The 14,581-nt window shown below is 45.3% G+C and overlaps 1 protein-coding gene across 5 annotated transcripts in view; it reads right to left on the reverse strand.

Moving 5' to 3' along the window:
* CYCH;1 (cyclin H;1) overlaps positions 1 to 14,175 on the reverse strand; it is a 92,919-nt gene extending 78,744 nt beyond the window's left edge. For 3 of the 5 annotated variants that reach the window (XM_087384779.1, XM_087384780.1, XM_087384776.1), the window contains exons 1-2: positions 13,729 to 14,175; positions 12,367 to 12,493 (exon numbers count right to left, since the gene is read on the reverse strand). In XM_087384779.1, the coding sequence (XP_087240905.1) occupies positions 12,367 to 12,465 (99 nt within the window). In that variant the 5' untranslated portion in view covers positions 12,466 to 12,493; positions 13,729 to 14,175. The remainder of the gene's footprint in view (positions 1 to 12,366; positions 12,494 to 13,728) is intronic. The other 2 variants (XM_087384778.1, XM_087384777.1) reach the window with 2 other exon arrangements.
* Positions 14,176 to 14,581: the final 406 nt, after the last annotated feature.

Below are 14,581 nucleotides of genomic sequence, written 5' to 3' on the forward strand. Positions count from 1 at the left end.
GCTGGTGCAGGGACTGTACGGATCCAGTACACATCTGCAGAGATGGTTTCCAGGGGCTGGAGGCGTCCTGGACGGATGCAGAACAGAAGTGTTTGAAGGCGCCTGGAATTGCAACTGTTTGGAGCAGTGTTTGGGCCTGAAAGAAGCCCTAGATCGAGCGGGTATGGGCAGAAGTGCCTAGACCAGTGGCAGCCTGCCACTGGCCAGGTAGGGCCTCCAAAAGAGTTCCTTACAGGTTGGCGGGATAGACCAGCAAAGTCAGCCAGTAGTGAGGATGTTTGATCGGCCTATTTTCCTCTACTGGGTCGGTCCATATGGGGGGCTCTCAGCCCCTATAACAAGGGCCCCTGGGGCCTCATTCTTCATCCACTGAAACAGCAGTTGGGGCGTTCATCCACTGAACCAGCAGTTAGTGAGCAGATTGGAGCAGTACACAGCCAGCCACTAGAAAGGATGTGAAATGTCTTCTTTTGGGCCAAAACTGTTTTGTCCCAAAAGAGGACATTTTCACATTCCTGTATTTTTGCAAGATGTCAACATATGATTTTTTTGGCCCAAAAGATGAGTTTTTAACATCCCTACATCTTTTTATTGTCAAATATAAATGGCATAATGTTACATATCAAATCAAATGACAAGGCATGATTTAGATCAATATCCTGCCTTTTTGCACCATCTAAAAAAATTGTGTACATCAGAATATGAATTTTGTGAAATTCTGTCCAATTTTTTGCACCAAGTTTAAAGCAAGGTTTCCCATAATGGGGAGCGAGAAGACACTGCCTATTTTGGTTTTAAAAAAACCTAAATTTAAAATCCTCTACCTTTTAATTGCACTCTGGGGATCACTCTTCATAAACCCATAAAGCATGTGCAAGCAAGCATGTATTAAAAATTACCATTCTTGCAATTTACATTTTGTCATGTAAATGGTTGAACCCATGTATGTGTTTACATTTTAAAATATCTACATATATAAATTATATTAAGTTGCTATTTTATAAATCCCCTCATGCACACAAACAACATGTAAGTCCCCCCACTAAAAAATACCCCTCAATGCACAAAAGTGGTATGTTACATGTTTATGAGTGACCCCCCAAGATAATTGCCAAACCCAAATGGGGTCATGTTACAATAGTCCTTAACTTTAGACTACTCAATTTCAAGAAATGTAACACATAACCACTCTTTTGAATACTTTATACTTCAAGCAATTATTTTATAAAAAACTTAGATTCTTTCTTTGCTTGCTTGATTTTCCAATCACTTCAACTAATTGTCGCTCGCTTTTTTGGGCTTGCTCGCTTTTTCTCGCTCGCTCTATTGACTGCCTCCCCAACAATGGGTGTAGACCATAATATAAAAATATGCTCTCTGTCACGATCTGTGACATATTCCTTTCTCTATACCTTAGACTTATGGATGGTTTGATGAATGGACACTTGTGGAACGGTATGCCCTTTCGATGGGACACTACCTATGAGGCACAACCCTTCACAAGAGACATTCTATTGAAGAGACACTACCATTGTAATGTACCCTTTCATCAAGGGTCGCACCCTTCACAAGGGGTACACACCTCTTCATGCACATACACTTTGGAGTACACACCTTTTCATGTGTGACTCTTCACTCTCTATATAAGAGAGGCCCAACTGTATGGATGACACACTACAGACACTCAAGCAATACAAATATTCCTTGTTCTCTGCTATTTCAGTCTCCTTTCTGTTCCTTAGCACATTTCTAAATATAGTAAAACTAGGATTTCTACCGTGATATTTTCTACACCAGTTCATTATCTCCACCAGGGTCTTATTTTAAATAGGAGGGGATGTCACGATCTGTGACGTATTCCTTTCTCTATACCTTAGACTTATGGATGGTTTGATGAATGGACACTTGTGGAAGGGTATGCCCTTTCGATGGGACACTTCCTATGAGGCACAACCCTTCACAAGAGACATTCTATTGAAGAGACACTACCATTGTAATGTACCCTCTCATCAAGGGTCGCACCCTTCCATGTGACCAAGTAGGGCCTCAAGAAGAATGCCCTACAGGTCGACTGGACAGACCAGCAAATAGGGGGGCTGTTTGGTCGGCCTATTTCCACCTACTGGGACAGTCCATATGGGGGCCTATAAAAGAGGCCTGGGGCCTCATTCTTCATTCACTGAAGCAGCAAATTGGAGTACACAGCCAGCCATAAGGGCTTCTACACCAAGGGAGGTGGCAAGGACCTGTAGACATAGCTCATAGTAGGTTGCACACCTAGGCTGACAGTTAGGGCAGCAAGGTGTGGGGATCAAGCACCGAGACTAGAGTCTATAGAAGCTTGGCAAGGAACACTCGGGGATCTAGAAGTGCCAAGGACATAGTAGGACAACTTTTGGTAATGACAGAGGACCACAGTTTAGTGGGACTCTAGACTCTTATGTATTGTGTCCTATTGTGGATGGGAATATATCTTTTGTCCGTTCTATCTCTCTCTTGGAGCATTGTCCACTTGCTGGATTGCACACAGGCGTTTGTTGAATACACACAAGTGAAGAAGTTTTGGATTCCAATAGTTAAACACTTCTACGTGAATTCCTCGGCCCATCTATTAAGCCTTCCACCCGCGAGATACCCTTGTTTGGTTCATTTCTAACATAATGGTTGTGTAACTGCAGCAAGACCTTTAAACCTTAATGCAAGTCGTCTTTGCTTATACCACAGACAAGGGATAGAGAGATAAGGGTTTAGTGTTAGAGAGTCGAAAACCAATTGGGTCCTTGTACTCACTGAGGGCCCCCTCCCCCAATATAGGGGAGAATTTACTTTAACTTGCAAGATTGATACCAGCCAAAAGACACTCTTAAAAAGAGTATAGGATACAACTCTGAAGTGGCACGGTCAGACCGAAAGAGCTGAGAAACAGCTCCAACCAATAACCAAGACCTCAATGCTGCCCACAGTGTCAATGTAGACCACTCTGTGAGGCTAGTGCTATCCTGATCCCTTTGATAGGTGATTTTGTCGTATGCTGTGACACCATTGTGAGCCCTACTCCAAGGACAGTCAGACACGAGCTACATAGGTCAGTCTCTCAACCAACACATTAGTCTTTGTTAAACTTGTACACCCTATCGTAAGATTAGATAGGTGTAGGTCTTTGCCTAGGTTAGGAGCCCTCGTTGGGCCAACCAGCCAGCCAACCAGGTTGGTTGACCGACCAGCCTGGTCGGCCACTTGGTTGGTTAGGTTGGCTAGATTCCCAGCCGTATATGATGGGGCATTTCAGCCCCATTTCACTCATTCAGTCCCCAGCCTCCAGCCTCAGTTTCCAGCCCCTTGTTCAGCGCGTTCCCTGCTCCACAGAACGCCGTACAGCAGCCGTACCAGTTCGCGATTGAAGGAGAGGACTCCACGCTGCTACAGCAGGGTTTGGGCAGCAAGCAGGTTCGAGATTTGGGTGTTTTGTTTCAACAGCTCTTTTCAGCTTACATTTCATCTCTCATGTCTCAGACTTCACTTAGCTTTCTCTCAGTTTCTCAGCTCCATATCTCAGCTCTCTCAGTCCTCACATCTCACAATTCATCTCTCTCACTTGTTGGGTGCAAGAAGCAATGGAACGGGAGTGGAGTGCGGGAAGCAAACAACAAGCTGGAGCAAACCGTAGTACTGCTCAAATGGATGAGAGGAAAATACGAAGGGTGGCCTATATGGCCCCCAAGTCAACCATATGGTTGACCAGAGAAGTCAACTCATAGAGTTGACCTGACCTACAAGGCTCTTACCAAGGCTAAGTGCTAACAAACCCCCCTCCATGGTATGGCTTAAGTATCCTGGAAATATCTCAGGAATACCTCGAAACTACATCATGGTTGCACATATTCGTCCCAAAGGGATATAGGAACCTATGATATGTACACAGTAATCCCTCACGTAACAAAAGGAGCCGAGTGTAAAGCATGTTGAAATGCCTCAAACTTGGGACGTGGTAAAGCTTTCGTGAAAAGATCAGCCAAGTTGTGTAAGAAATCCTAGATTTACTATATTTAGAATGTGCTAAGGAACAGAAAGGAGACTGAAATAGCAGAGAACAAGGAATAATTGTATTGCTTGAATGTCTGTAGGGTAGATGTAGTGTGTCATCCATACAATTGGGCCTCTCTTATATAGAGAGTGAAGAGTCACACATGAAAAGGTGTGTACTCCAAAGTGTATGTGCATGAAGAGGTGTGTACCCCTTGTGAAGGGTGTGGCCCTTGATGAGAGGGTACATTACAATAGAAATGTCTCTTCAATAGAGTGTCTCTTATGAAGGGTTGTGCCTCATAGGAAGTGTCCCGTCGAAAGGGCAAGGGTTGTGCCTCATAGGAAGTGTCCCATCGATAGGGCATACCCTTCCACAAGTGTCCATTCATCAAACCATCCATAAGTCTAGAAATAGAGAAAGGAATACGTCACAGATCGTGACATCCCCTCCCACTCAAAATAAGACCCTGGTGGAGATAATGAACTGATGTAGAAAATATCACTGTAAATTCTGAAAATACTGCTGTAAAATGTCAGGATACTACTGTAAGTCTTCATCAGATTGCCAAGTAGCGTCGAAGTCGTCCAGATCTCGAGCGTTCATGACTGGCTGAGTAAAGATATACTTTAGAGAGTGATGGTCTGTCTTGACCACAGAGTCGGCTCCCATGAGATAATGTTTCCAAGAGCGATAAGCATGTACAACGGCAAGAAACTCCTTATCATAAACCGGGTATCGGGTTTGGATATCACAATGTTTATGGCTGTTAAAAGCAATAACTCTACCTTCTTGCATCAAGACTGCTCCTGTAGCGATGTCGGAAGCGTCGGTCATGACCTCAAATGGAAGGTTTGGGTCAGCAATAGCCATAATTGGTGTGGTAGTGAGTGCTTGCTTGAGTTGTTGGAAACTATATTCTGTTTCAGGAAGCCACTGAAAAATTGCTGTGCTTTTCAATAATTCGGACATAGGAGCTGCGATTTCGGAAAACTAATAGACCTTTGTATGGTAGAAGTTTGCCAATCAGAGAAAAGAGCGGACATCATGAACATTCTTAGGAGTAGGCCAGTTTCGGATTACCTCGACCTTCTTGGGATCCACAGAGATGCCTTGAGCTGAAATAACATGTCCCAAATATTCGAGTTGGGTCTTGAAGAACTCACTCTTCTCAATGTTGATGTAGAGAGAATTTGCGCTGCAAAAACTTGGTGAAGATGTTGTTTGTGCTCATGTAGGGATCTGCTGAAAACAAGGATGTCATCGAGGTAAACGATGACGAACTTATCGAGGAAAGGCCTGAAGATGTCGTTCATGAGTGTCATGAATGTGGCCGGGGCATTGTTTAACCCAAAGGGCATGACCAAACATTCATAGTGTCCATACTTTGTTCGAAAAGCTGTCTTGTACTCATCGCCTTCTCGTATGCGTATTTGATGATAACCTGAACGAAGATCAATCTTTGAGAATTGTGTTGCATGTAGAAGTTGATCGAAGAGGTCATCGATGCGAGGCAATGGATACTTGTTTTTTATAGTGAGCTTGTTGAGGGCTCGGTAGTCGATGCAGAGGCGCATTGACTTATTCTTTTTTTCCACAAGTAGTACAAGAGATCCGAAAGGGCTACGACTCGGCCGAATGTGACCTTTGTCGAGTAGTTCGGTGACCTGTCTTTGGATTTCTTCATTTTGAGTGTAAGAAACCCGATAAGGAGGTTTGGACGGTGGATTACTGTCGGGAATAAGTTCGATTGGGTGATCCACTAGTCGTCGAGGTGGTAACTGCTTTGGCAATTCCTGTGGAAAAATATCCAGGCTGGAAAAAAGGTTGGTTGAGGTATTCAGGAGGATCCTTTGTTGGTGTCTCCTCGACTGCCGTAACCAACAGAAGTGAAGTCTTTACTTGGCGTTTACGAACCCACTTCTTTACTTGTAGGGCAGAGGCAACTGGGGTTGAAGGAGAGTCCCTAGATCCAATTAGCTCAATAAGTTTTCCCTGGTGGACAAACTGGATAGTATGGCTGCGAAAACTGATTGATGGATCATAGTCGTAGAGCCATTGTTGTCCAAGTATGACATCGTTCCGAGAAAGAGGCATGATGTCGAAGTTCAACTTGTCCGTATAATGTTGGATGCGAAAAGACAAGTTTTTGATCCTGGTGTTGCACAAGAAAGTAGTTCCATTTGCGAGTTCAATCTGATAGTCCATGAGACTAGGACTGGTGGTCAATCGAAGTTTATCGACCATAGAACTAGCTAGAAAGTTATGAGAGCAGCCACTGTCAATGAGGATAGTGACCGTTGTTCCACGAATCGATCCTTGAACACAAAGTACTTGAGTGGCCAGGGAAGGTTCGGGGTTACTGGCAAGGCTCAAGTGGATGGTATTTGCCATTCGAACAGCTTTGCCTTTCTGTCTTGTGCTGGGGTAGCATCTTCTTTTTGGGAAGTGCTAGGTTCCATATTGGAATTTTGCTTTGGTCGCTTGGGACAATCGAACCATCTATGGTCGCCTGTACAGATGGTACAAAGTCCTTTTGTGCTGGAGTTGTTCTTCTTGTCAGTGGCCGCACCTTTATGTTGGGGATGTCGGTAAATAATTTGTGAAGAAGAAGAGGCGCGTTCCTTGGAGGAGTGCTTCTGTTGGAATCCAACATATGATTTCTGAGTCTTCTGGGGATCTTGAGACTGTCGCTGACCTTGATAACCGGAGTTTTTTCAAAACCTGGTGTTATCTTGAGGGCGAGCACCTTTGGCCATAGGAGAGTTCTATGTGCGATTAGCAACTCTGCTTCCCTGTGTTTTGAAAATCTGTAATGTGCTCTGCGTAAGCAATAGCGCCAACTGTGGTGGTGATGTTTGCTTTAAGGACATCAATGCGTAACGAGGGATTTAGGCCTGAGATGAAAGCATGAAGGCGATCATCCTCAGTTAAACCATCAATCTCCAGCACCAACGTGGTGAACTGAGAGATGTAGGAAGACAGGGAGCCCGTTTGCTCCAACTGCCGGAGTTTTGAACGTGCTTGGAAGTCCGCATTGGCAGTCATCCTCTGTATGTGTGGTACTGCGAGAATCTTGAAGTTGTTGGACTTTCTGGACCAAGTCAGAGATGCTGTCCTAAAGCTGGGAAATTTGAAGTTGCAATAGTGATTCGCCTTGTATGTTGACTTCAGGGGTCTTTTTTGGACTTGAGTCTTTGATCTCTGAAGAGGCTTCACGCGAGCGTTGCGACATATCGGAGATCCCTGTGAGAAAAGCGCGAACTTGCGCTCTAATTTGTACCATTCCTGGAAGAAGATTCGGGCTGCTCCCTGAGGTTGCTCATGTTGGAGGGGGCAGGCGAGGCACGATGGAACCACCCGTGGAAATCTAGTAAAGGAGGTCCTGTCTGAGGTAACACTGGTGATGCCGAAAGTGGTGTTACTACTCGTGAGAGGACAGGAGTAGGTTGCAGAGTCCACGGATCTGAGAAGGGATAAGGAGCTGCTGTCGGAAGTGGAGGATATCCAGGAGAAGGAGTGCCTTCAGAGTGTAAATACTGTCTTGGAGAAGGTACAACCTGTATAGAAAGATATCTGGGAGCTGAAGGAGGTGGAGAGTACCCTGGAGATGCTGAAGGTGAGGGGTAAAATTCTCTCCAAAGATGGACAGCAAACTCTTGAGGAATATCGGGTTCTGGGTATCTTCGTGTCTCGTGGAACACAACCTGGACTGTGCTGAGGAAGTAATGTAACTGAGGTGCCTCACGCAGAAGGTATAGGATGTGGTCCAAATCACTAGGAGGGCACGTGACACAGAAAACCCACGATGCAAAAGCTCCGAAATGGGCTGGTTGTGCAATCTGAACACGATATTGTGTGGTAGATGATGCCTAAGGTGTCCTTGAAATGCCGGGTGAATTACCAGGGATTTCCATGCTTTAAGGGAGCGTCTTTCATTAGCTGTAATTTTATAATGACAAGAGAATCCTTAAAAGCAGAATGGAAAGACTCCACCTGGCAAGGAGAGCAGGCTATCAATGGCGCAACAGGCTGCAGGTACCCGATTCTGGATCGCAATAGGGGCTGGCGCACCAGGCTGCTGCTGTCATGGCGAAAATCTGTTTGCAGGCTGTTTTGCGACCGAAGGGCAGGCTGGTGCTGTGCTCACGTTGAAGGCTGGAAAGGAGCAGGGCTGCAAAAGCAAGGAACCTGGCAGCGAAAAAGGCAAAGGGCTGGCAGCATGATGGTGCGTGAAGGCTGCAGCAGGTGGCGTGGGCTGGCAGCGAGATGGCGAGGCCAAGGCGGGCAGCGAATCTGAAAGGGCTGGCAGCGAGATGGCGAGGGCTGAGGCGGGCAGACCCTACGCGGTCTCGCAGCGAGATGGCGAGGGCTGAAGGCGGGCAGACCCTGCGTGGGCTGCCAGCGATATGGCGATGGCTGAGGCGGCTGCTGCTGCGTGGAAATCTGTACGGTGCAAATCCGTACGGAACGTCAAAGAGGTGCGCCTCTTTTTCGTTGGGGGCTGCCTAAGGTTGGGTAGTTGCCCAAAAATTAATTGGGGGGTTTAATTAACCCTAGGGTAGCTAGGGTAAACCTAAGGTTAGGAGCTGGGTTTTTTTTTTCCCATTTTATAGGTGCTTGGTGCCCTTTTATAGGTGCTTGGTGCCTAAAAGGTGTGCCTATTCAAAGGGGTGTGACCCTTGGAATAGGTGCACCTTTTCATGAAGGGGTGTGTCCCTGTTTTTAAAAGGGGTGTCCCTACATGAATAGGTGTGTCCTTTTGTCCACGATGGGGTGTGTCCCTTGAGTGAGGAGTCGAGACTCTTCATCAAAAGGTGTGTCCGATGGTGGAAAAGGTGCGTCCCTTGGTTTTGGGACAGCCCAAGCACCTGAAAAGACACGATTTTTGTCGTGTCCATTCACATCAACTCGTGATGTGTGGGAGATGGAGAGGCCATTGATGACTTTAGGCAAGGTTGGCGCTAAAAATTTTTACGCTCATCCTCTCCATCTCTTCCATGCACAATGTGCACGGATGTCCTTCTAGCGGAAAAGATGTATCAGATCGGCGCTAGAAGGTGGGGGGCATTTCCTACAGGCAGGAGCGAATTTTGCTCTGATACCACTGTAAGAAATCCTAGATTTACTATATTTAGAATGTGCTAAGGAACAGAATGGAGACTGAAATAGCAAAGAACAAGGAATAATTGTATTGCTTGAATGTCTGTAGGGTAGATGTAGTGTGTCATCCATACAATTGGGCCTCTCTTATATAGAGAGTGAAGAGTCACACATGAAAAGGTGTGTACTCCAAAGTGTATGTGCATGAAGAGGTGTGTACCCCTTGTGAAGGGTGTGGCCCTTGATGAGAGGGCACATTACAATAGAAATGTCTCTTCAATAGAGTGTCTCTTGTGAAGGGTTGTGCCTCATAGGAAGTGTCCCGTCGAAAGGGCAAGGGTTGTGCCTCATAGGAAGTGTCCCGTCGAAAGGGCATACCCTTCCACAAGTGTCCATTCATCAAACCATCCATAAGTCTAGAAATAGAGAAAGGAATACGTCACAGATCGTGACAAGTTGTGCTCAGTGGGAACATAGGACAACTCGATGTCTCCACCAGATAGTCGCTCTCAAACATAGTGATAGTGGACTATGCTTGATCTTTCCTGATGATCTCAACACTCACGGTAGTCAAGCTGGATTACAGACCAAAGCTCCGATACAATGTAACATGCAACGGTTAATGATCATGCAATCGCAGCAAGACCTTCTTTAAACCATAATGCAAGTCATCTTTGCTTAAGCACCACAAAGAGAGGAGAAAGAGATGAGGATTTAAAAGATAGAATGTCTACAATCGAAGGGCCCCTCTCCTAATATAGGGAAGAATTTGCTTTAACTTGGAGAACTGAAATACAAGCTGAAAGACACTCTTCAAGAGAGCACACAATGCAATGCTGAAGTGACACGGTGAACACTAGAATAGACCCAAAGACCTGAGAAACAGCTCCAGCCAATAACCAAGACCTCAATGCTGCCCACACTGTCAATGTAGACCACACTGCGAGGCTAGTGATGAGGTTTGCTGTCCAAACCCTGCTGTAGAAAGCGTGGAGTCCTCTCCTTCAATCGCGAACTGGTACGGCTGCTATACGACGGTCTTTGGATCAGGGAATGCACTGCACAAGAGGCTGGAAACTGAGGCTGTTGAATGAGTGAAATGGGGGCTGAAGTGCCCCTTATTTAGGGCTGCGAATCCAGCCAACCTAACCAACCGAGTGGCAGACAAGGCTGGTCAGTCAACGACTGGTTGGCTGGCTGGTTGGCCCATTGGGGCCAGCCCTACATGGCCGACCCCCTAGATGGCTGAGACTGCCTACAAAGGCCCTCTTGCCAGCCTTTGTGGCAGCATGGCAGCCATTTGGCTGGCCACTGGGGCTCCTAACCTAGGCAAAAACCTAGACCTATCTAATCCTAAGATGGAACACACTTAACTACTGAGTTCTCCAGCGGGTACAAGTGTAACAAGGACTGTATTGGCTGAGAGACTGCCCTATGTAGCTCGTGCCTGACTGTCCCTGGACTAGGGCTTACAATGGGGTCACGGAATACGACAATATCACCTATCGAAGGGATCTACTTTGTACATAAGTAACTTGATGATGATGCCAATATGTCACAATGCAACCAAGTGCAGGGATGCATGTGAGCAAGTGGCAATAAGGTCTATACAAGCCGTCCTCATGCAAGAAGGTCATCCAATAATAGCCTTCAAAAGTCATAAGCTCAAAGGTGTTGAACAAATGCACAGCACTCATGAGGCAATTATGCATGCTCTCAAGCCTTATTTGCATGGATTGAAGTTTAAGGTGAGCACAGATCACCAAGGTATTAAGCATGGAAGCCTTATTTGCATGGATCTAAGTTTAAGGTGAGCACAGTTCACCAAGGTATTAAGGAACCTATCCTCTCAGCATATCATGCATACTAGACAAGCCAAACGTGCTGAATATCTTCTATCTTTTACGCAGCGTATATTGGAGTATCAACCCAAAAAGGAGCTATTGTGATCTATGCCTTGAGTCGAAAGCATACCGTAAACACTATCTTCAGAATCCAAGACGAGAGTAAGGATGAGAGAAGCTTATCCTCATGATGAAGACCATGCTGAGATAAATCAAAAATTAAAGCAACAATAGATGAGGGATTTAAAATTTTCATTGAATGTTGGAGATCTCTTGTTGGGTAAATATTATGTACCCAAACCCTCATACGGTTATTAGAGGAACCATTGACACTTGTAAAGGTATTTCCATTGGCCTAAGTATGCTGTTGACAATTACCCATATAGTCCTAGACATACACTTTCATTTTCATTCAATACAGTTCCCCTTAGCCAAATCATAGGTCATCTGTATATCAAGATGACTTGCACTAGGGTTGTCATGACATTCATATGAAATCTTTATCCCTATCATGTATGCATGCATTTTCCTTGTGGAAAACCAAACCATTACTGATTGTATACTGATTTCTAACCCATTCTCAAAGGTAACACTCTCATTATCTTGAGAATTGTTATCCGCTCTAGAGCTACCATCCTGGACTTCTTGCCAGATCACCGATGCTCCATCTTGCATTTCAAGCGGTGTGAACCTGTCCTTTGCACATGAACATGCATATATGCACAGGGTGTCTTTAGAAGAGGCCATTGAATAAAACTAAAATTAGGACGAAACTATTCAGTGAGCGAAGCTACACTTATGTTCTCGGAGATACCCAAGCATAAGCTGCTATCTCCTAAAATTAGCATCAAAACATGGAAAGGAAGCTCCCCACATTTTGTCTCATTCTTACTAAAGAGAAAGAAAGAAAGCTTGTTAAAGTCTTTGGAAGACTGATGGGTCTATGAGACTGAGAAACCTGATACAAGCCAGCTGGAAAGGGTGGAGCTACTAAACGAGCATCCACACCCATACAAAAGCAAAAAACTATATCCTACATCATAACAATATAGTAGTCATCTACAGCATCACTATCATCAACATCATCATCAGAGCGATTGGCATCATTCCATGAACCACAGTTTGTATTGAAGTTGCAAAAACTATGCCAATTTTTTTCATCGAATACCATTGTGAAGGACTCAAAATACTTAAATTACCTATAAGCCCTTCTTTTATAAGCAAAAGATTTCATGAATGCAAGTGAAAACTCTATATTTGGCTGTTTCATCAAACATCTTAACAAATAAGAGGCATTCTTATAATTAAAAATTGTGGTTGAAACCTCTTTTTTTTATACAACCGATACCAAAAGGCCTGGATGACAAATCCCTAGAGAGAGAAATACTAACGCACCAGATCATTGAGAGACAAGATCCATCTTTGCCTATGTGTGGATGTATTGAAGTCTGCCATAACTGCTGCCTTCACTCCAACCCTTTCAATTGAGACCATTCACAAATGTAGCTTCGCTGATAAAGGCCTACAAAGAAATGCAATTTATTTATCAAACGTGAGAGCTGGTATTAACATATCAACTACAAACCAATCCTTATACCTAAGAAAAAGCCATAAGACATGTGCTTCACAATAATTATGAGAAACTAAGATCATGCTGGTGCACGTATTCACACGTGCAAGCATGAATTATTTCTGCACATTTAGAATTAACAGAACTTAAAGAACAATAAGAACTAGTACTGTTGTAAGAAAACAGCGCCAGCCTGTAAGCCCCTTTACAGGGATATTAGTGCTGCCCGGGATTTTCGTGTTATTATGCCCTCATTCACCAAGGAGGGGAGATATACTTTTGTGTTAGGTATAGCAGGGCCTGAAGACCCTGCTGTCTGGAGCAGTTTGCGGCAGACTTTGGCAGCCTTATAATGCCAGGAGCATTCCCAGATCTAGGCAACAAAGGTCCAGCAGACAAGCCTTTTATAGGACATGTAGGGGAGCAGCCAGATCAGCCAGACCTGGTCTGTTCCACTCGGCCAGCCAACCAAACTGGTCAGGCTGACTGTCCTCCCCAACAGACTGCCAGCTCACTCCAATTACCTGCAAAGCGGCCTTCCCAGTCACAACAAGGAGTCTTTTGGAAAACGGCTCCATACAGCCTTTATTGCTTGTACTTTGAAAGACAAAATTTCCTTTAAAACATCCATTCTGCTCCATAATTGGGTCTCCTAATCTAAAAAATTCATGATCTACACATTCGCGCATCGGATTTGCATGAGATTTGTTCCAGCAGGTTTGTAATTTTGTGTTACCATTGTCTCCGCATTCAGGAAATTGCATTTGAACTACGAAAGTTAATGTGTTTGCAAGATTCGTTTGGAAAAATTAATTGGTAATCTAATTAACACTCTAGGGTAAGTTGAACCTCCTACTCTAATCTAATTAATAACCTCCCTCCTCCCCCCCCTCTCTCTCTGTCTCTTTCTCCTTCTCTCTCTCTCTCGCTCAATTTTTGAGCTGCCTCTACGATCCGTGTCAAAGCATCTCTATGCCAATTTGACTCCACCCATGGCTGTCGGGAGAGCCCTACCCTTCGCCCTCTCCCTCCGCTCCCCTCGCTCTCCCTCTCCACAGCTCTCACGCTCGCTCACCTCCCTGCTCCACATCTCTCCTGCAATCCCTCCGCTCAGCTCCGTCCCCACCGCATATTGATTGCTAGCAGGGATGACCAATGCATGATGCTTCATGGAATACGATGGGAACCTGCAAGGAAAACTTCGGTCTAAAGTTCCTCCACCTGTATCTCTTTCACCTTCACCGGCCAATGGCTCCAAAATGTATTCGCCTTCACCACACTGATCGTCCTGGTCAACAATTTCTCTATCTTTCCCCCTTTCTCTTTCATCCCGTTAACCTTGCGCGTTAGAGGCCGCCTGGCTCTCTCTTTGAAGTCTGGCGGAGTCCCCCCTACAACGACTTCCTTGGGCCACAGCTCATTTCCAAACCTGGAGGTCCCCTTGGTCTAATACAACCAGTTAGCAGCTCCTCATCAACAATTTCATCAAAGACAGCCTGCGCTCCATCCTGGGCTCGGACGCAGGAAGAGGAAGAGAAGTTGCCGACTTGAAAGGTTCCTTGCGGCCGCGGCTTTGCAAGAATCAGCGTAGCAGTCACTGCAGATCTTGAGGTTGACCTCAAAGGGTGAAAGCGAGGGGGAGAAAAGCATTTTTGGCTTAATGATCCCTCCTTTTCACCCTCTCTTTGTTCTCCGAAACTAAGGGTCTTTACAGACTGCCCAAGTCCCCGCCCTGCAAGCCTTTGTGCGCATCCTTAAAAAAAGAAGGGTGGCCAAAGTTGGGCAGCCAAGACCCCGCCCAAGAGCATGGGCGGGGGCGGGGGTTTACATTGTTGAATGCTTACGGGTTGGTGGGGCTTGAACCTCCCATACCTTGCCACATCTTCATAGCAGTGTGTAATGATCCCCGCCCGCCATGGAGGGAAAAATAGCAACTTGGGCGGGGCGGGCTTGGTGTGTAAAGACCCTAATTAATGGTATTTTTTCAAACAGGGCCCCCTATTTCTCTTGACTAAGAGAACGTTGGAGTGTAGAGTGCTT

Source organism: Dipteris shenzhenensis, chromosome 14, assembly GCF_047967505.1.
Source record: "Dipteris shenzhenensis isolate YYH24624 ecotype China chromosome 14, Dip_SZ_1.0, whole genome shotgun sequence".
In the NCBI taxonomy this organism is placed as follows: Eukaryota; Viridiplantae; Streptophyta; class Polypodiopsida; order Gleicheniales; family Dipteridaceae; genus Dipteris; species Dipteris shenzhenensis.